At 35.5% G+C, this 24,150-nt stretch overlaps 1 protein-coding gene across 7 annotated transcripts in view; it reads right to left on the bottom strand.

Annotated features, from left to right (window-relative positions):
- Nucleotides 1–24,150, bottom strand: part of ab (BTB/POZ-zinc finger protein abrupt) — a 122,776-nt gene that overhangs the window by 94,265 nt on the left and 4,361 nt on the right. For all 7 annotated transcript variants that reach the window (XM_081744626.1, XM_081744668.1, XM_081744618.1 and 4 more), the window contains 3 exons: nucleotides 12,449–12,746; nucleotides 6,184–6,381; nucleotides 4,963–5,277 (listed from right to left, as the gene is read on the bottom strand). In XM_081744626.1, the coding sequence (XP_081600752.1) occupies nucleotides 4,963–5,277; nucleotides 6,184–6,381; nucleotides 12,449–12,637 (702 nt within the window). In that variant the 5' untranslated portion in view covers nucleotides 12,638–12,746. The remainder of the gene's footprint in view (nucleotides 1–4,962; nucleotides 5,278–6,183; nucleotides 6,382–12,448; nucleotides 12,747–24,150) is intronic.

The raw sequence follows: 24,150 nt of genomic DNA, 5'->3' as shown, positions 1-24,150 counted from the left end.
CACAATATTTCTGGACATAGTTTCTAGGTCTAGTGGTCCTAATTTCCAGCGGCGTAGCGTAAGGGAACGCCGGTATGCCCGGCATCCCCTATTAATAAGAAAAAATACGTATTTTATTGTATATAAATTGTTTGCTTGTAATTATCACAATTATTTCCACTGCGATCTTCTGGATGTGCTCTCTCGCCTTACTTTGATAAGCGGAACCTACGCATGTGCGTCACTCAGATGCACATTTTCTATCTTTCCTCTTGTCGTATGCTATGTTCCTTGGGCATCCAGGCCTACTGCGAGGAACGAGGTTTTCGTCTGCTTTCGTGGAGTGCGCATGCGCAACTACTTGTTTTCTTAACCCCCTTCACCCCTTGCAACTCTACATTTTGCTTTAGATATACGCTGGCATATCTTGAAGTATTTCCAACTCTATCTATTTTGAACTAAGCTATAGTTTCTGTACAGAACATACGAGCGCTAACGTCAAGGAAAGAAAACAAAACAGAAATGGCTAGGTCAATGCCTTTTTGAAGCATGTCGGTTATGTAAATAATAGTATAAAAATAGTTATTCTTTAATCGTAATTAAATGCATCGTAATTGTAATCGTAATTAAAGGCAAACTATTAATCTTCATCATAAATACATAGTATGTCCAGTGGCGTGGCCAGAAACTCTTTGAGGGAGCTCACACACATAAACATAAATATAAAGCATTCTGTAGAATCACGGTCACCGATCTGGTAGAGCAAGAGAGCCAGCATTCTCGCCCCTCGCAAAGATTGCTTGCGCCCTTCAGTCATTAGCACATATCCCGAGGAGATGAGGGGGACATATCCCCTCCACCCGATTTGAAATTGTGATGATTTGTATCCGAATGCCATAAAGGAAAGTGGGATGAAATTGTTTTCCTTGACTTGTTTCATTTTATAAAAAGAATCGTGTTTTTTAATATTTCATTATCATTTATTATTGTTAGCCTATTTTCAACTATTTGTTTAATTCCTGTAACGATTCCTATAATGCTATTGTGATCATCATAATTTTGCTCAAATAAGAGTATTGTTGCGCCATACATAGTTGATTTTCTTTCATAGTTTTGGGGAAGTCATCTATATATATAAAAGAGAACGCACAAATCCTTTGTTCCCTCATCACGCTAATACGGCTGAACCAATTTCTTTTATTTTTGGGGGGTTATTAGGATTTGGACCCTAGATGGTTTTTATCATATCACTTTAATTTTTAATTACCAGTGTCTTGAGATAATTGACCATTCAAGTGTCCATAACGTACAAATCCTTTGTTAGTTCATCATAGGTAAAAATAAACGTATTTATATGCAACCCGCATGACCGTGTCACTCGGCGGGTTAACATAAATGACAGGCGATATAATGTTAACATTTACTGCAATCTACTATGGTTTTTATCATATCACTTGAAAGCGAAAACTTCCGGGATGACCGCAGCGAAGCGGGGCGGGTTAACATAAATGACAGGCGATATAATGTTAAGATTTACTGCAATCTTCTATGGTTTTTATCATATCACTTGAAAGCGAAAAAGTAAAAATTATCTAAGTAACAAAGTTTATTGCGTTCCGGGGTGACCGCAGCGAAGCGGGGTGAACGCTGCTAGTTATTTATATTATTACAAAACAAGTGTCCTAAAATTTTAATGTGGATCATTGTGGATGCGTAAATAGAAACATATCAATTATAAATATGCATGTATTCAGATTTCAGAATGTGTTCACGACACTTGATACGTATCACAATTTTATCTACATCATCTGGTATATAATATACAACAGGTTCACCTCAGAAATCAGATTCATCTACCGTAATATGAGTTTCATCACCCCTCCCCCCAGAGTAAGCCTCAAATATGCCCTCCTCCCTCAAATCTGCCCTCCTCCAAATGTTGAAGACAACTCCGATCCTCCACAGCATTGTTTTTCAACTTCATAAACATTTTGAACATCGTTTTAAAAAATGGGAACGGTCTTACCCGTTCCCCGAATGTTGAAGACAGGTTTGCGCCCCTGCATTCAGTATCTGGATATCTGACAACGAAATACATACTCAGAAACAGGCCCCCGGAGTTGGTTTAAGTGTTTTCTATTTACATCTTCAAATGATATACGTATACACTCAGGCCCATATTCACGAATGGGCGTCTGAGTTTCGGACTCAAGATGACAAATTTCTAGGGGTGACTTTTTAAAGAACGAGATTGAAGTATGGTATGCGGAGAAAGAAGCTGCCCACGAGAAAGAAATAATGGGAACTATACTGGAAACAATGTTCATACAACAGCGGGGCCGAGTTTTCTTTTCACACGGTAGTGGTAAGAAGAAACTGAGACAATTGCTTATTGGCTTTTGACGTAATCCACGCATTTGCTTCTTTATGCCAAACTAGGCCACCAATTAGGGGGCCTCCCCCCTAAATTTTTTACAACCCTATATTTCCCATTGGTATAGCTATGTATTGCTGATTTTAGTAGTATTGTATCGCACAAGTATCCCCATCAGATTGTCACATTGTACGAGACATAAGTATACCTCAAAATGAATGTACAGCTTGCACAGAATGTGGTGTCAAAAGAATTTCAAAGAGGTATCATGATGGTAGGGAAAGTTTCTGCACGAAATTTCATTGTTGATTGTTCTGTTACAATGGGAAGTTAAAATATACTGTGTGTAAATTCCATTATCAGACTAATATCTCAACATCACTTTACTACTACGACTTTCCTCGTCTATATGAAAGGTAAAGAACCACGATACGTCTGTATGAAACACGATATATAGACATCTCTCTCATTCGACGGACTTTTTACTTCAACAAATAGAAGAAACTGGTACCCGCGCCATTTCCTTCAACTGTATTAAACTGAATCTTGGATGCTCATCAATGGACTATAGAGCCTCGATTTTCTGAAACGGGCCCTCAGACAGCGAAGACTTCTCACCGTTGATGGCCTTGTCAAAAAAAAAAAAAAAAAAAAATCTGTGAAGAGCAGTGGCTGTGACTGGACGTGCCAGCGTCTTCCAATTCCAAATGATAGCCAGAATGCAGGGTCCAAAACAGGGCAACATCAATGATGGTGTCTTGGAATCTTTTGAGATGGGTGCATCTCGAAATCGTCACTATAAATCAGAACAACCCTGTTTATTTATTTATCTCACTTTCCTTCAAACTGTTTGATATATTTGACAAACCATTGTGCCAAACGATACGCTCGATTTCAAACACAAGAAAACTGGACAGTTGGATAAAAGTTGGAGCAGACCCCTAGATTAATTTGAAAATCCAAAAGACTTGCAGAGATCACGCTTGGCAACTCTGATTAGGAACAGAGTCGCACATGACAAATGGAGCAGATAAGACATATTTCATCGATTGAATATAAACTAGTTTTTTAGTGTTTTAAAACTCCGGGGCTTCGATTTTCATTTACGACCTTTAATCGTCTTTCCTTGTTTATTCCTGACAATAAGAGGACAAAAGAGAACAATAAACTTGAAATTTCTTTACTACATTTTATAATCTCTACTTTTCTTAGTTTCGAAACATGATAATTGTAGTATTGGAATCTTTATAGCAAAGGGTGGGGGCTGATTGACAAAACGTACGCTTATCCACAAAGCAAATACTAATCTACTTTATTTTTTGGAATACTAAATTCAGTCATTATTTATAACTATATTAAAATTAAAAAATAAATAAATAAATAAAGCTAAAATACAATCATATGTACAACATTAACAGAACATAAGAAGAGAAGGAGGAAAACTAGTGTTACTTTACTTTTTAACCCCGCACTCATCCTCAACTGAAATCAGAAGGAACCTGAGGTTCAGACCTGATGTTAGGTCAATGTTTCCATAGCCTCTCAGTACTCAAAACGATGTTAAAACCTCACACATACAACATGCTATGCACAGATGTGAAGGAGTTTATTAGAAAGAAAAGTTGTATTTTTACAAACATCCACAGAAGAAGTCCAGTAACGTGAGACACACATTAGAATAAGAACAGGTCGCTTAGATTCGAGTATTCGTCTCAGGATTTTATTTTCAAATACTTTCTATGGATTATTTCCTCAACGTAAACGAATATGTTTCGCAACCTACAGCACAATAGGAATAATTAGGATTTATATATTCTAAGGTTCAAGTTCTTCGAAAACGAACCAGTTTGAACTTAATAATTAACACAAATTTCCTACTTTCGGCCTACATTTAATTTCTGATCCTACTTTATTATTCTCATTTATAATTTACTTTCCTTGAAGTGGTCCCGCTTCAACGAACACATGTGTCTGTTGACAAAATTATCCACATCACAGTCCAGTGAATTAATATTAATTTCTCTCGCTCCAACAATTACATATCCTTCAGCTCTTGATACAATAGATTTAATAGTGAACGCCTATACAGTTACCAAAAAAAAAAAAAAAAAAAGTCAAATGCGTCATACGGTTTTTGCTATGTCCGGAACTCTCAATGATAATGTGTGTATTATAAATACCCAACACAAGTTGCAATTATAATAAAAATTTTACTCTGAAGTATATTTTAACATCTTATTAAGTTGGTCTGAAAAATCACATAACATTCTACGAGAATTATCTATATTATTATTACGAAAGAGAAGAAGAAGAAATGACAAGCAGCATACATAATGATAAAAAGAAAGGAATATTAAGAAGTGGGTTACGTTGGTATCGACTTTTGTGGTGAGAATTGGGAACTCAACTACAAATATACATACAGAAGTAACGTAAGTCATTTTAATGTTAATTTCTCCCTTTGCATCGAGCGGAAAGTGAATTTTCTACTTCAACCTTAACGAAGCTTTTGAGCCTTACTTACGGCAGAATGTGCTTAAACCTTTGCAAGAACATAATGACATTCAAGACAATGTTAAAATTTTTGAAAACTCGTGAGAATTACGTACATGCACCTGAGAGTTGACAGCATGCTGAGTGCCCCCTTCTAAGGCTTGACCAAGGAGAGATTCCCTATTCATCTGGTCCTGTTCTCCTGAAGGATTGGGAGAAGGAGATGGAGAAAATCCTTCGTTCCGAGAACGCTTTTGTGGCGGGGGAGAGGCAACGCCATCTTGTTCTCTTTCTTTTTCTCGATCTCTCTCCCGGTCTCGATCCTTTTCCCGTTCTCTTTCTCGATCTCGATCTCTGTCTCTGTCTCGGTCTCGTTCACGCTCTCGACTGCTTCCAAGAACTGACTGTGGCCATGTCATGGAATCTGAGGTCTGAAAGCAAAACATAGAAATATCAGTTTCAAACACAAAAATTATAAAAATTTTGGCATAAAGATCTTATCGAAAGAATGCGGCTATATTATGTTACATACTTAGTTAAAAAGTAATAATACAAAATAGAACTTATGAATTAGTTCAACTTGTCATCAACACAAGTATATAAAATAATACTGCCAAGTGCAAAAGTTGAACCTATAAACACATAAGAGTATTCTACAAGAGGTTGGGAACATACTGTTATGTGACCTGCAACGTATTCGTGACGTTGAATGGCGACAAGAAAGGCGGGAGATCAGCACCGTAGTCTCTGACAAAGGTCTAATAGAGTGAGTTTGCGAGAAAAAAAAAAAAAGCACGCATCTACATCATTGCCTAGATTTTCTTTTCCAACTTTTTGAATTTCTATTGAGAGAAGATAACGGTGCAAAAATTCTGGATGAAAAGAAACGTAGTTGGGAAAAAATATGAATGGGCAACAGAGATTGCTGAAACAGTGCAATTAATGTGCACTAGAATACAGTAAGTTTAATTTACTAATTAAAATTTGTCCTACTGTTCAAATTATATCCAGGTAAATACATTTACTATTAGGAAAGATCATATTCATCTTCACTGAGCTGAAATATATAATATCTTGCAATGATTGCAGTTTCAAACAAACATCCCACGAGAAGACTGTTGTATTAATAATCCAATAGTCCTTCCTTTCTTGCAAATGTATTCACTACAAAGACAGCATTTAAATACAGACTAGATACAATTATAATATGACAGGCATCAAACTATTTTTTATTAAAAGAACGTATACGAAGAATTTATCACTACACTCTTTTCCCTTTCGAGGCAGCCTAACGAAGTAACAAATTCATGACAAACTGAAAAGATCAATATACTTACAGATGAAGATTTTTGGTTGTCTTTGGTAGGTACATCAGCCAGTCCTCTGACTTGCAGCGTCTGAGCTGTTTTAAGGAAGTCTGCCAACTGATCTTGACCAATATGTACTTCCCCATTGTACATAAATCGTAACAATGCTTCCATATCCTTTTGCCTTACATCTCGAAGAATCACGATTGGATGTTGACATGGATTCGCCTGAAAGTTTATTTCAATAACGAAATTAGTATATAAAGGGAATATGATTTTTAACAATATATAACAAATCCACCACTTTAAAACTTTATAAACTATAAATTTTTGAGTTTTTTGCAGATACTGCATCTCAAAATATCAAACAAACAGGCTACTTGTATGAGATTCTACGAGTGTGGAAACTTTCAATATAGTGCATCACCATACATTAAATTTGGTGTCTTGCAGAAACAATACATACAAACACAATTTCATTCAAGTATTACATATTTATTACTAGTGCTGGACAAAATAATGGAAACACCTGTTAAAGTCGGAACATCTTGTATTAATACTGTGTTTGTCCACTTTTAGCGCGAAATACAGCTTGAATCCTGGATGAAATAGACCGATATAATTCTTGAATACTGGTGAGTGAAATTTGAAGCCATTTTTCTTGCTACCACAGTATCCAGCTTAGGGACAGACAAAGGAGGCGGAAATCGATGCCGAATCACTTTTTCTAAATCAGCCCATAGAGACTCGATGATATTCAGGTCTGCTGACTGGGTGGGCCATAGAAGATATCCCAAAGCCTCAGCCTCACCAGCATTCTCTAAAAGTTACTCTTGAACAGAGGTATAATGGTGATACTATCATCCTGGAATATGGCATTCCTGTCTAGAAATAAAATTTTGCACCATTGGGCGGACTTAGCCAAGAGTTCGACACTGTTCCTGTGACTCCACCGTGCAATGTGACAATGAGGGTTGCCGAAATACTATGGAACAGTGCCCCAGACCATATCAGAGCCGCTACCATGTTTGTCAGTCTAGCGGAGACAGTCCACATTGTGTGCTTCAAAGGTTGTTCGCACAATAAAAAGCGTCCAGTGGTGGGGTAAAGAGTGATTTGTCCGAAAACCGACATCCTCCAACGTCGTTTTTTGGGCATTGTGCTATATACGTAGTCTTTGGGCATTTACATCGTTTATTAGGGACTTGGCAACAACATGCCTATGAATCAGGATTTGAAAAAAAAAAAAAAAAAAAACGGACTTTTTCGAAAAAGCCCAATCCACCTGGGCCCATATGGGTTTTTCGGGTTTAATCGGTTTTTTTTTTTCGAAATATTTCAATGTCTTTGAAGTAAAAGTATTAAAATGTGATTTATATTTCAAGATTGTCATTGTCACAACTTGCAACAATTTTCTATTCACTGCTGTTTTGGAAAAGTGGCCGCTATTTGAAATTTTACACTGGATCGCCAAGAAAATCTATACAGCAAATTTAGCATATCTCGTGCTTCCACCGTCAAAATTTTGACTTAAAAGACTGAAAATTGTGCTTTGTAGCGTGGATACTTGCTATTTTGAAAAAAAATGCCGCCATTTTGAAATTTTACGTTGGTATGCCGCCAAACTCTATACCGGGAATTTAAGAGTGTCTCGTGCTTGTATTCTGAAAATTATAACTTAAAAGACCGATAGTTGCACCCTGTAGTGTGTATATCAGAGACAGACAAACGAGTTGAGTTGATTTTGTGTTTAACGTCCCTTTCAGCAGCGAGGCTATGAGACGGGACCTACTGAATAACGTGTAATCCGGACCACATGAGCTTCCGCCGGGAATCGAACCCGGATCGCCCACGTCGAAGACGCGTACGCTAACCGCTTAGCCATAAAGGAGCTTGACAGACAAACGAACAAATGTAGATCAAGTCATCCAAAAGCCTGACTGACGTTCCCCAAATACGAATACCAAAAGGGGTCTATTAATTTAAAACAAAGACACAATTCATGTTGTATAAAATAAATAAATATTTCAAAATGTCTTATATGAAATAAACATCTTCCAGCGTAAAATAAATGGCTTTACTGTTGAAGTTCACTTCCGATAATTTGTGCGTTCAATTACGGGAATTTGCTGAGCACTTCTTTCACCAGGCACATTTTTTTCGAAAATACAGGTTTCTTTACTGAACATTGAAACTTCTACTAGTACGGGAGCTCCTGCTTGGCTAAGCGGTTAGCGTACGCGCCTTTGGCGTGGGAGATCCGGGTTCGATTCCCAGCGGGAGCTCATGTGGTTCGGATTCCACGTTAATCAGTAGGTCCACGTCTCATATAGCCTCGCTGCTGAAAGGGACGTAAAACTCAAAATCAATCAATCAATCTACTAGTATGGAAATTTGAATTCAGCACTTGAAACAGTAAGCGTTACATAGTCTTCGGAACTCCGAGCATTAAGCTTCTTAAATTTGAGAATATTTTGTCTATTGCTTGTGTTGACTCTACAGAATGCTTGTTGGGAGAGTAGCAACAAATGGCTGAACTAAACTGTTGTTCGAAAACCAAATTTTACTAAAGAATACTTGTGTTTTACATCAAACGTAAGAAATAACACTAATAGTTTTACTAATGTATTTATATATTTACTATTAGTACCGGCATCTATGGCCTTAAACCCATCATACGTATGAGTGATAACGTCCCTCGGTGTCGCCGAGACCACGAGAACACTATTTTTGAAAAGTATTTTCAAAAGTACAAAACTGCATATTTTATTTCGAATAGGCTTTAAGCATAATCCATACATTAATTTGTTCTATAACTATCTCAGGCTAAGCTTTTTTTTTTTTTTTTTTTTTTTTTAATTTATTCAGCGCATTCAGAACTTTATAAAGGTCTCATGTTGAATGTTGTATACCTTAACGTGAAAGCACCTGATTCTCCCAAGAAAAGTCTAAAATCTGATAAAAATCACTTTCAATGTGATCACCTTAGTTGTACCAATAATACACTAACAAAAAGCTCAAAAACCCAGGCGGTTTTTTTCAGGTGGGCCCAACCCTGCTATGAATACCCATTTTATGCAGTTCACGCCTCACTGTTTTGGATGACACAGGGGTATTTAGGTGCTGATTAAGTTCGGCAGTCGTTTTCTTGATCCTTGTTTTCTTCTACCTTGTCACAATACGTTTCAAGGTCCAGCGGTCCTATCCTGCAGCCTAGACCACTATTGTACTTTGACGACCGGTAGAAATGAATGGGTCGAAAATGTACAATGGCAAGAAAGACCTTATTTAGAGTGCCATTAAATTTATTTGTTAAAAAAGACAAATGAATAATTATTGATTTTAAATGAGGAATGTTTATTGTTTAATAGTTACGAAGTTGTGATATAAGATGATATAGGAAGTTGAATGTTTTTGTGGAAGAACTGAATATGTAGTGTCTAAAAGAACGTTAGAGTTCCAGTCGCAAGTTGATGCAAGGAACTGTATCAAGAGAGTACTGAATAAATGAGTACCATTTACAGACAGTGTTATTTTCTGCATGGTAACGGTGATTAGTGTGGAAACCATTCACAACTTGTAGTAGGTGTTCATAATAGGAGATTTATTTTCAGAAGTCTAGTTTGAAATAGTATCTTTTCGGAAACGTTAGGTAACATATTTTCACTAGAAAACAGTACATTGTGCTATACTGCATAACGTCGCTTTTTGCTCACCGATGCCCCAGCTCGACGGGTACCAACATTTAAACCACTTTGAGGCTCTGTCATGTCAGACACATTGGTCCTCACCATACCTGCTCAACGTCCACAATCACACTGCCTCATTCAACTAATGGTCCAGTCCAAAAGTATTTGCAACATGAGGCAGCTGACTTATACAGTACTTAATGTTACTAAGCAGTGAAAATATATCCCACGTTTGACAACTGCTTCCATAATTCTGTCCAATACCTGTAGCTGTGTTTCGAAAATAGTTCCCATCGTCAAACCCATTACCTGTAGTCAAAAAACATATTTTGTTGATATCTTGTTTTTCAGGCTCTGTTCTGCAATAAAATCAAACTGTTAAATGTAAAGCCAAGACGTGTAACTATATTTTTCTTGTGTTTCATCTGATTAATTATATAAATAATATTAATAAAAAGAATTGTGTTTCTTTTCAAATTTACGTAAATAAAGATTATTCTTAGGGTCATTAACTAACAAGCCTCACGTTCTTTTAATATTTGCAATGGATAATCCAGTCCTTTATATACAGATGGTTTTGAACATAATGAAACTAATGAATTAGCAACATTGATTATTACATGCACTGTGACTATCTCATGTTATTATATTGTTGGGTGGTAATGGGTAATTTGCAAAGCGAAGTTGTACTGATTCGCAGTGACTCAAAATGGGAAACTTCTAATCTTTAAAAGGGGTGGCAAATTGTGGGTGGGCAATTAGAAGGAAAAAGTGTATCTTGACAAGTTGTGTTATCTATAGCGACAGCAACATTATCGAAGCTAATCAAGGAAGAAGAAAAATGGACGCAAACCCACCTAGACGAACGCCAATACTGAAGAGGATTGCCACAAAGAACTGTAGAGCTAATAGAACTATGAACTTTAGCTACTACTTCGGAGGAAATGACATCGTTGTTACAAGCCTACAGCCTACAGGTACATCGTAAGTCTAAACGCGTATCACTTAGTTTCTAGAAATAATGTGGAGTAAACTAGGGGTCTTTTGTTAAGAAGGTCGTACAGATCCTAGACTTACAATATATTAGAAAAAAAAAAAAAAAAAAAAACAGAAGGCATCATATGAGGCTTTATTTTTTAAATATTTAGTTTGAATCAAGATGACATGGAAATATATTTACAGTTTGTTCCCAAACAAAAAAATTTCCACGAAGGTAAAATTTTACGCTTGGTAATACTCAAAGGAAAAGCAGTCAGTTTTCCTTGTGAAGTATGGTGACAATGAAAACTGGTTAACCCTTTGCAATGGTAACAATATTTGACACATTCACAGTTCGTGCGTAGCCGCTAATTCGCGTTTGAAAGTTTTACCGCTGATTAAAAAAAAAAAAAAAAAAAAAAAAAGTTGGTTTAGTTTGTAATTTTAATATGACTTGGATGGATGAAGTTGCCAGTTACCCTCTGTTTGTTTAAAGTAACCAACGCAAGAAGTCCCTTCAATCATTCTTACGAACAGAAGAACAGAACGATTATTTTCCTAAAATCATTTGTCATCACGTTCTGAGTTTGTAATCGTAAAAGTTAAATTTTGCACAAATAACGTATTGTGCTAATGTAGAAACTGGTGTAACCTATGGAGAAACTGACGTAAAATTTGATACACAAGATAAGTCAAGTAAACTCGTTTAAAAAAATTGAGACAATCTACTAATACACAGAACTGAGTAACAAACTAAATTCACGCAGTTATACTTACAGAAGGTAAGAAATACTTACTTACACTTTTCACACTCATCTCAGTGTTCCATGAAGAACGAATGATATAGCGCATAAATATCTGCAAATTTTAAAAACTGATAGGTATTTCTTCCTCCAGCAGCAAAAACTGCTACTTTTTCTACATGCTCATATTTCTTCTCTTTCTACATGTTCCTAGTTCTTACATATTTGATAACTGAGATTCCTTAGATGTTTTCTTTTGTGAAACGTACTCAAAAATTCATAACTTTGATTTTTTGAGTACTTTAACAGAAGATACACATACCTACGGAATCTCAATAATCAAATATGTAAGAAATAAGAATATACGGGAAAAGTAGCAATCTTTCCTGCCGGAAGAAAGAAAGAAAAAAAAAGTAGTTCCTTAAATATTACAAGATAATTATGCACTATATTTTCTTCAGCGAGGAAGGAAGTGAGCACGAGAGCTTTAAATTCACATATGTAATTTGTATTCCGACTAAACCTAGTTTACCTGACATAATTCCTGTGTCAAGAATTTGGTTGTGTTAATACCATAAGACAAGAGTGTCTTTATATGAGAGGTATATTAAGTGACGTGTGAAAGTAAGCATCCGTGTATTGAAGTTATAATTACTCTTAGTTATTGCATATGTAATATCCCCAATCCTTATCTTCCATCTATCCATTCATTCCAATTACAAATTTCCATGTTTCTATATACTTTACGAACCACTACAAAACCGTGACCACCCTCCCCCTAATTTACTATATTAGTGACCTTACAAGCTATGCTACGTAACTGGGCTCTGTCTTTGGGCATAACATTCACGACAAAAGACCTTAAATTAACTAAATGGAACTTACCTTAAGGAGACGTCTAAAATACGGACTACATGCTGACAATACTACTTTGTGAGCAGTAAACGAACAACCATCGCACGCCAAAGTAACATCCACAAAGTCCTCCTCATCTTTCAAGTGGCGGAATGATGACAATATACTCGCGTGGAAATCATTCCACCGAAGACTGTATTGTTGTTCTGCAGCTCCCATCTGGATCCAGTTTGACTCTAAAACGTTACAATACCCAACTCCTCATGCATGGATTTACTTCCTTCTTTTACTCGCTACCAACTCATTGTGTCAGTTACAAATTCAGCCTCTGCAAGAAAAAAGAACGAAGTAAAGAATACATTCATGAGTCAATCAGCTTTACTTAGTAATGTTTCAGAGGAGTAAATGAAAAATAATATATGTACCAAACTGTATATTTTCCTGTAATTAAACACAAGTTCATTCCCGATAACTGTAGGCAGTGACGATTTCAGGATGTGGCCTAAAAAAATAACCCCCCCCCCCCCCGCCCAACACTTCTCCGATCAAGCTCAATTTGAGATATAGTAATTTTCGCAGTACTACTTTCACCTCTCGTTACTCAATCCCCCTTCCCCGGAAGATAATCTTATGAAATCATCATTAACTATAGATAACGGCATGTCAGTATATCGACATTTTTACAATTTAGTAGGCAACGTTTTCTAAAAATAGCCACAGAAAGTCGTCTTTTCTACACAAGCCGGACTCGAAAGGATTAAAATGTTATTTTGTCATACAGGTTGATACGTTTAAGGAACAACTAACATTCAGAAAAAGCTGACAATGACGTAGGTAGTTTCATAATGAACCTCTAAAGCAACTGCAACCCTTCGCAGTAGAATAATCACTTTTTTCTGTTTTCAAACTTTGTACGCACTGGTAACGTATTAAAACATACGAACTACACAAAACCTCTTGCACGTGTGTATACTTGAAACATTAGAATGGTTACTTTTTCTTTCTGTTATCGATCATTTTAATAACAAGTCCAGAAAAAAAAAAAAAAACTCTTAGGACCTTTTACTTTTTTTAAAACAATTAAAAGAAAGGGCGAAATGAAATTTAATTAAAAACCAACTTATGACTTATCAGCTGCAAATAACATCTTACAACGTGTTATCCAAATTTTGTCTTAGTCACATTCTGAATAAATAAATAAATAAATAAAATTGCTCGAAATTGAACAAAACCACATATCTCTCTACTAAGGCCCGACTTCTGTGAATAATGCGAAGATAATGAACAATACTGGAAATTTAGAAAATATATATCTAATATCTGCATAATTATTAAATAAGGTTAGTAGGTTGTTCCAGATCTTTCTTTGTAGATCAAAAGCCTTACAATCCCATTTTTTTTTTTTTAGCAACGTCTGAGAAGCTACGAAAAGTAATAAATGTTCTGCACTTACAAATTAATGATGAAGTAATTCGTGTTCTCAAAACATGCCTCTCTGGTAAGTTGTAATTCATATACAGGTCTTATTCTCAACAATTTGAGAGCTACAAGCTGTGAACCACTTTTGACCTTATGTTGCTTATTGCTCACCCTGTAGTTATTTTACAGAGCTGAAAAACAGTGTATTTGAAGAGTGATGGAATGGCCTTTCCAACGGTATGCAATATATTGGCAGTAGTGTCTTTGGAACAAAAATTATAAAGGGAAATTTGAGAATTAGTGCTACCATTCAATTTCTTTAAAGTATCTTAACTTTTCGAAATTGCCATCAGAATCGAATCTGGGCATGCGTGTTAGCCCTCGACAATGACGTACGTCATACTGTTAGTTAGACAGCATTCAAGTTCAGAATCGAAAATTATTATATCCCCCCCTCCCCCAAGTACCTGTATCAAAACTTTGCAGAGAAATATCCCAGCGAAATCTTCAGCAATCCCGAGAAAATCAACGCACATAGGGATGCCCATTTCAACTCTCTCGGAATGACATGCGAACAAACTTAACATTGTGATAAGTGCTATCGTGATTTCATAATATGTTATATTAAAGTATAATATTCTTTCAATGGTACAAATAAACCTAGTACCTGGTAGAAACGTCACTGTATTGACTACTACGGCAGAGGATAAGCATTATTGATCATGTAGCTAAAATGTTTCAAAATATTCTACCAGGGAAATGGTAAAATATAGTGTTGTACTAACATTATTCTACATATGGAACACCTTGTCACGGGAACTGAGTATGACAAGTTTACACTGAAATAAATGCCATTCAATACGACAACTTTCAACAATGACTGGGAAGGTTTTGTTAAAATGTTGACAATCCAGACTCATCATCAGGTTTATCGGGATCAGAATATTATACATCTGCATGTCTAACTTCCCGTCATTGCTGAAGGTTCTGTACCCTTTCTGTAGCATATCATACCTACTTACATCACTCTTCATTAATAATTGCTGCTATACGATACATATTTAATAAATTGGATGTATAAGTTTTACCCTGTATCCGGAGATAAGTTACATTACTCTTCGTTCTGTCTCCGTTCCACTGACGAGTTTCCAAATATAGTATAATGCTACCATATGGCGATTTTTCACTACTTCTCAGTTAAATATGTTACGGATTTTAATTGAGAATACTAATTCCTACTGTAGCTATCACTGCCAAATTATATGCTGCTTCTAGAAAGCTGTACGAGTTATTCTAACACTGGGGCCGGATCAGCCTTGAGTTCGTACAATCGAGCTTCCGTTGAGCAAGAGAAGGATAGTAAGTCGCGGGTTTGAATTCAGCTTCCATTTGATTGATACTAGCTTCGTCGTTACCTATATTCGTTATCCAATGTGCTCGTCTCGACAAAAAATAATAATAATAATAATAATAATAATAATAATAATAAAAAATAAATAAATAAATAATAAATAAAAAAAATCTAGGTGCTTTTGAGGGCCATTTTATTAACGAATATTGAATATGCATCCTATTAAATCACACAGCATTTGCTTATTTTCAGTGTAATATAGTACAACGGTACAGCTGTATTTAGAACATTGAATAATAAATAAATATATATTCTAATTCAACTTTTACTACTCCTGATAATCTAAGATGGGTAAACTACTGGAGATTGCTTGCTATTATAGTATATTATTAAGCTGAATGCCAAATCTTCAGCAAACACATCACCCTCACTCTTGAAATACCTCGTCTGAAAATAAGTGCTGCGTGTTTTATTCTTACTGTATCCATCTCGTAATGCTGAAATCTAATATCCTTACTAACATCAGTAAACAAAATGGATATAAGGTACATACATTAACGCGCTGGAAGTTTCTTACCCTTCACTTCCTGATTCTAGTTGAATGTAGAAGAAATGGAGCGTATTTCCGATGGCTTCACCTACCTTATCACTTTCATCAAAAGCAATCTAACTGTTGTCGAATACTGTTGATTTTTTTTATTCTTACGCTACATTTGCAGAAATTCAAATAGAATTCTTGAATTTGGAAGATCAATATCCAGAAAATCGATGCACCATACATATTAAAAAACAACTAAAAAAAAAAAAAAAATCCTATTATGGATAGTATATGTCTATAATATTTATTTTGTTTAGGTTATTACGATAATCATAGTATAATGGAAGGCACGATAAACATGCGTAATTTTACTGTCAAGTTTTATTCTTGTATGTTTCATTTACTGACGAAGATGCGAGTAGTCAGTCTTTTTAAAAGCATATTCAAGCAATTATTTCTGAAAATGGATGAACAGGAATTATTACAATAATCTTTCCTTAATCCCTAATTCATACTGAATCTTCAGATAGATCACTACACACCTAGAAAGAAGTTAAAATATTTCTCTGTTACGGTTAATCTTTATACTTAGCGTTCAAGTTAACTGCTCAAATTTCCATTCATCAATTATTAAAAAAAATAAATACAAGTGTGAAAGTACAGCAGGCTTCCATACTATGACAATTCAATTCTCAAACTTCAAATAGCACATCTATTACTACTGGTTACACTAGATTAATAACCAGGAGTAAATACCTTTTTTCCTCGGACGCTGAATCCATATTAGAAAGCTATTATTATTCGCTATCCCTTACTGATTTTGTTCTATAGTGATAAAAAGGTTGAAATCGAAATCGTTGATTTGAATCACTTACGATTTGAAAGTATGGTCAAGGAAGGAGACAGAACCCACTCTTCGGAAGCTGAATCGATTGCACAAAACTGCATTTCGATATCTCTTAGTTTTTGAGTTTTGGAAATCAGTAGAGGCACGAGTTTTTCACAATAGAAGTTTGAAAATTTCGCGTTTTGTCGTATTTTCCAAATAAAGTTTCGCATTTTGTAGCTCTTGTGGATAGGATATTGCCTGACATTTTTAAAACTGTTCCTTTTATTCATAGATAACTACAGATATAAACCATTAATTATCTAAAAACATTATATATATATATACACAGTGAAACCTCTACTAACGGACACCTCCCGTAACGGACATATTTTGCAATCCCCAAACACTGTAATAGGATAAAACGTATTGGCAAACCTGTCTAAAGCGGACACTCTCTAGTACGGACACGGACAGTCTTTTCTGTCCTTTATAGGTATTATTTACCTCCGTATTACGGATACTTTCTCTATAAATAAGCTGAAGTATTGTAAAAATACATTTTTAGTAATTCATACATGTGTCACCAAGAAAGCATCAAGACATTTTGTCTCCTCAACTGTCTACTCGGCAATCCAGACAAAGAGTCTCTAACAACACTCTCATATCCTTTGCTTGCATTCCACTCCCACCCACGCTGTTTTAGACACAAAAGAGATTGATAGTTGCCCGCTGTTTGGAATAACACGTTATTCTACTGTCCTGCTGGAATCTCTAACGAAGCAGAAGACAAGTTCGGTAGTTTCTGCCCGCGGGTACACATATTGTCACAAAAAAGACACTACTGGACTGCAATTAACCCACCAATTAAAGCGACATACTGAAAACGTAATTGTAAAGTGCAGAGAACTACAACATCTTATTTCCATCTTGTGCGCCGAACATAGAGTATTGGACAGCAGAGAACAACACAGGTACAGTAACATTTTGGTAATATTCGTGAATACATGATTCATCCAAAAATATTGTTACTAATTGCATACTACCTTCTTTACTAATTTAGTAAGAAAATATCAAAACCTCTCTAAGGCGGACACCTCTCTATAGCGAACAATTATTGATTCCCCACGGATGTTCGCTTTAGAGAGGTTTCACTGTATATATATAGGAAATTATATATTTTTAATCAACCTGAAGGAAAATCAGTAACTAAACTTACTATGAGTAGGAAAGTTTTGCTGTCTTCTGAAAACAGATAGGCAAAAGTTACATTTAAGCATTAAACATAAGCATGCTGATGTTTCCACATTTTCCTCCTTCATTGTTGTACGTTTGAAATAACTTATCACCAGTCCATGCCATTGGTTAGCTAATTAAAACGGCTCTCCCCCATTTAGCTGCAATGGTGATAGCTAACGCGCAACGTGTTCTCTATAGCCGTGTCCGAATCATCCAAAATGCACCGCTCACGCCAGGTTCTACCGTTTCTTCAGCAGAAAACTGGTGTTTTAAAATTAATGGAAACGTAATTTTACGTATTGTCAGAAATTTCGCACAAAACTGCTAATTTCGCGTTTTATCGCGCAACGGAAACCAATGAAAACATACACAGAATATTATATATTGTCAAGAAACTGAAAATTACGTAATTCTGACGCATTTCGTTTTATCGCGCATTGCGAAAAACTCGTGCCTCTAGCAATCAGTATTGAAACCGCAAATAGTAGTAAAGTTTAACCACTTCCTGTTTCTGTAGGGGTTGTAATGGTATGTTCTCTTGAGACCCGGAATAGTTTGCAGAAAACCGCTTGTGGCTAATACCATGTTTGTTCTCTAACTATAAATGTTGAAATCAGAAATGCAAAATTTTAACTACTTTCAGATTCAATAAAGCATTAAGAGAGGAAATCAAACCTACTCTTTGGAAGCTGAATCGACTGAAAAAACTGCACCTCCATATCTCTTACCGTCTTTGCTCTACGGAAAATCAGTATTGAAACCGGTAGTCATAGCACATTTCAACCACTTTCGATTTTGGTCGTTCTGGGTACTCATGGTGCGTTGCCGTGACACATTGAATCGTTTGCAGAAAACAGCTTCTCGCTATCTGTTACCGTTTTTGTTCTATGGCGATGAACGTTAAAACCGGAAATGGCTAATCTGAAGCCCTTCCGGTTTGAATAGAGGGTTAATAGAGAAAATGAAACCTATTCTTGGGACGCTGAATCGATTGCAGAAAACTGCACTCGATATCTTTTTACCGTCTTTGCTCTGTGGAAACAAGTATTGAAACCGAAGTAATATTAAATTTGAACCACTTCCGGTGTTGGTAGAATATTCAGGATAATCATGGTACTTGCATTAGGACGCTCAATAGTTGTCAATCAAGAAACAACGAATTTTCTATCACGTATAAGTCTACTAGTTAAATTATAAAAATCGCATGTCTCTTCACTTTACCAACAAGGCAATTTCGTATAACAAATTCTGTTCGAACGTAATTTGGTTCACTTAAAATATTCATATTGCCAATAAAGAAAAACAGGATCAAAGAATATTATGGAATTGTAAAAACAAAAAAAAAAAAAAAAAAAGTCATAAAAAGGTCTCACAAAGGTATATTCGAGTCATAAAAAGGTATACTCATTAGAATGGATGAAGGAACAAAAACACAAATAGTAGATCGTTTTATAAGAATTTAATTTACGTAAATCACTGCTTCACCTCATACTTTAGTGTCTGCAATGATGAATTGACAAGTCAAGTAACGATGAAACCGTACGGTCCCAGATAACTTCGCTGCTCCGCAAATAAAGAATAGCCAATATATATATATATATATATATACACTGCCCGATAATCCCTGAGTTAACTCTACCTGCTTTCGATAAATGGTTGGTTGATTTTAAGTTAAGCGTCCCGTTCGGCACCGAGGCTATATGAGACATGAACCAAAGTCTCACGTGGGATTCCAACCACATTAATTCCCACCACAATAGAACCTGGGTCTCCTGCGGCTTTCGATACGACATATATGACATGTTCATTAGAATGCTTTTAAAGTTACCAATAAACCCTCAAACATGTACTTTTTTGGAACACACCAGAAACGAATTCCAAGTACGTAACCGTTAACAAAATGTGTTCCAGGACAAGGTACAGATTTCCCACAAAATTATATTTTCACTGAATTGCCTTATTGAAACATGGAAGAGAGTTCCCTCGTGGCTAAGCGGTTACCGTACACGCTGGAATGCCTGGGTTCGATTTGCGGCGGAAGTTCACATGGTTCGGATTCCACGTTGAGCTGTAGATTGACGTCTCATATAGCCCCGATACTGAAAGGGACGCGAACCTGAAAATCAAATTGAACATATGGGTATAATTTTTTGTTCAGTAATTCTAATTTCGTAATCATTTTACCAGGAGGTCATACACAAGGTAACAATATCGTTCCAGGACTGATACTGGTACTCTGTAACTTATGATAGAAAATTAACATATGACATTAATGCTATGATATTCTTCCTTTGTAGGACACGGTAAGATTTTGTACGGAGTACATCCGTGCCCGTACGTAAATAATTCAGTTTATTACGAGGTTTCGTTCGGAGTTTGATTCCTTGCACAAGAAAGGCAAAATGCGATTCAGTTTTCAAGTGTTAGCCTGGTGAACAAGGCCACACAATAAGTGGCCGAAACTATTCAGGGAACTCTTATAGACAATGACTGGGTTAAAGTTTAGCATTCCTTTCAGCAGCGAAGTTATATGAGACGTGAACGTACAGATTAATAAGAGGTCCAAACAATGAGCTCTTGCTGGGAATCGAATCCAGGTCTCCCGTACCGAAGACGCGTACAGTAACCACATAGCTTACAGACGAAGTCAAAAGAGTTTGGTTTTCATACTCTAAATTTCCGACACCACATACTAGCTTTAATACGTAGACCTACGTTTAAGGTGTAATCCCAACTACCATCATGCATTTAAATTTAACGAACCTCCCACCGGGAATACAACCTGTGAACTCGTACGCCAGAAACGTGAGTGATAGCCACTCAGGGTGCCTACTAAAATTTCAAAATGAAATTTCGTTGACATTTTCTTTACCAAACTATAAAATTCCCTAACATTGTCAAGAACGAATTTGGGCGCGAATAATGTCGAATTTTCATGCATGCGATAGAAGCGTGCTTTGCTTGCGATTTGGTAGCATCTAAAGCCGATCACAGACATTTTTGGTGGTAAATTTTGATTTTTATAGAACAAATTTTCATCTGTAGTTATATTTGTACAGTTAAAAGAAATCGTGATCTAAAAGTTATATTTCCTTGACTTTCATGATGTTTTCTGATTTCATGACTTTTGTGATCGATAGACATCCTGCCACTAGATTAGGTTTTCGTTGAAGGATGTGCAACAATCGGCTCTAATATCATAAATTTCTGATTATCTGAAGATTAACTTGAATGAAGTTTTCCGAACTGTTTCTCTTACAATAATTAAATAGTGTCATGTTATAATATTCCTAAATATGGTTCCGGTGGATTCATCTGTCATCCTCAGTAGGCTGGAGTAATTTATCCCACATTTCAGCCATAATATTAACACATGCTCTAGTTTGCACAAAAAGAAAAAAAAAGAATCAAATACTTAGACAATAGTGTTCACTACTAGTTATCACATTAAAATGATTATTTACACAATCCATTTATATATTTGAGTCTATAACATCTGAAGAACACTTTCTAATTAATTATTATACACAGTGTAAAATTCAGTGTTAAATTAATTTGTTTCTCAAACTTTCTCAAGATGATGATTTCTTAAAGTGTGAATAGGACCAACAGTTTTCTGGATATTCGACTCCCTTCTCCATTTTTTAAATGTATTTTATTTTATTTATTTGTTAAACAAATGTGTAAATATTAAAATCGTGCATCGCAATTCTTCAAAGCAGGTAGATGGCTTACGTGTAGGAAGTGATAAACAGTTCCTCTGGAATCTCAGTGTTATGTTCAACTACAACTTTTTTTTTTTTTTTTTTTTTAATATAAATTCAGGCAGATGATCCTGCCAACGAGTTTCATGTAACAAGTTTTAGAAGTTACTGAAGATAAATGTCAGAGCCTGTTGAAATTATATAACAATAGGGTTTCCACCCAAACTAAATAATCGAACTTTATTATTATTATTATTAATTGCATTCATCGTTTACATAATCTAAAATATTTCAAGTTCATGGTACAAAAGTTAATAAAAATCAGCTTTACTGGCCGCAAAACGATAGTGAAAAACGCCCGGTGTGGGACGCAAGGCCCAACTTGCCCCCCTTCAACCATGTGGTCAACTATATATATATATATATATATATATATATAAAACAAAAGCGGGAGAACACGAAAAAACTAAAATTTCTTTCCGTTTCTATTTTCTTCTGATAAGTGTTTTCTGTCTATTTGAAAATTATCTAGATTTTCAACATTTGATAAAGAAATTCACGGCTTATGACAGGTTTCGTCCTGTATGAGAAAGCGAGTGCTCCTAACTGGACAGGCAATGCACGAATTTCTTTTCATCATATTAAATGTGTACATTACAGCATTCATACTAAAATAACGTTCTTCACACGTAATCTCTTTTATTTCAGTACTGTAAATAAATAATATTGCCAAAGCGAGCGATGAACTTTCTATCACTGGACATACAGGACGAAAATGTATTTGAACGTGTGCCTGTTCCACGTTAACCTTCATAAAGACAGCCGATTCTGATGAAATATTGCATGGGCTTTTCTTGAGGCTTGAGAATACGTTAGTTCACTTTGGTTAAAGTTTCTACTAAATATATTTATGAAATATTCCAACAAACCTTTATACTACATTTTCTGTAGTATTGTAACTTTGCTTCGTTGAACTATACTTTGTTTCTTCATCATAAAAATTTAATCATGGTTAAATATCATTACACATCGTTGTACTTTTTTTTCTCTCTCTCTCTGCATACTTCGTGGTTTCTGAACCGAAAGTTATACACAAATTGTTATACTTGACGCCTGTCACATTTTATCTATCTCTTAGAAATCCAACGTTCACAGTTTACAAATTTTACTTGTGTTTTTCTATTATGATTCATCCTATACATGGATCATCTTCACAGGTACATGTCCTTGCTTTTCCCTTAGTTGTCTCAGATGCTAATAGATTATACTTGCGGAGTCCAACAATTGGCACTGTTACTGCTTCAGGAAACGCTGTTTCAATATCTCATTTTACTTATTTTCCCAGTGATCTACAAGCGGCATATAAAACAAAGTTAAACTAATTCCTTTCAAACTTCTCTTATGAGTACATTTCGTCTATCACCTTTGTCCTGCTTCAGATCTGAAAACCTAGTAACATAAATGATGTATGTATTCAGACCTGCAATGTCATATATTTTCGTAAATAGCAGGAGAGATCTCGTGTTGTAGACCTTACACTGTAGGTACATTCCCTTGTAATCTTTTTAACATGATATCATCTCAGCAATGTAAGCAATTGTCCTACAAATTCTAACTCGTAAACTTTGTTACGTCTTTATTTATGAAACAATGAATTGTGTGTTTCTATTCATATAGAGTTAGTGGAGAAAATTGTACGCAGTAAATAAGCAAAGAACAGCACTAAAAATTTATATTGACTAATTCACATTACCTATTAAAGAAATATTCAATAATATTGGGACACCTTCAATTAGGAAGTCCACAATATCCAAAGTGAACCCCAAATTTTTAATGATATAAACTCATCAAGTTACGGGAATTTGGTTACCTCCCACTGTCTAAAACCATGCGATAAAAGGCCTGATGACAAGAATCAACATGTAAATATAAATATTACTGTTAATACACTACAAAATACGAAACCATAGGGTAAATATAAACAAAATAATCTAAGAAAAATAACTATGGGTTACTCAGTTGGACGTCCAAATGTTAAACAAGAAAGAACTCATGTTGCGCTCACCGCATTGCACCATAATACAAATGATGCTCTTTTATTGAGTTCTTCTTATACTTTAATCATCTTCCTCTTTTTAACACTTAATAATTTGCAAGAGTTTAAATATATTCCACATGCTTTACATCAAATACAATCGGTAAACCATTTCACTGTTGACAAACTAATCTACGAAAATATTCCCAATTTCCCCTGCAATTACATTCGCCGTCAAAGTGGAACCCCCAAGCGAGAGGAGAGCACACTTCTCATCACTAGAAATTCTCAACATTCTTATATATGGGTAAAGATCCAGTACCTTATTTAAAATAAATAAATAAAAAAAAAAAAAAAAAAGTAGTTTTCAACCTTTAGATATTCGTGGACAAACACAATTAGAGAAAGTAATCGCGAACTGATACAGAATAAAAACATCAAACCGGCTCTTAAATGTCCACGTCTCAACTTAATAATGAATTATGCAAAGCACAGAACATACACACACACAAAGGCTTAATTTTTACAGTATCAAAATCAAATTTAACCAGCAGTCCTGATAAAGCAATTTAGCGAACGTATTAGAAAAACAAAATTTGCTATAACTGCATATAGTTCCA

This window comes from Thermobia domestica, chromosome 2 (genome assembly GCF_964235325.1).
Source record: "Thermobia domestica chromosome 2, izTheDome1.hap1.1, whole genome shotgun sequence".
In the NCBI taxonomy this organism is placed as follows: Eukaryota; Metazoa; Arthropoda; class Insecta; order Zygentoma; family Lepismatidae; genus Thermobia; species Thermobia domestica.
This window is presented reverse-complemented; position numbering and strand designations above follow the sequence as displayed.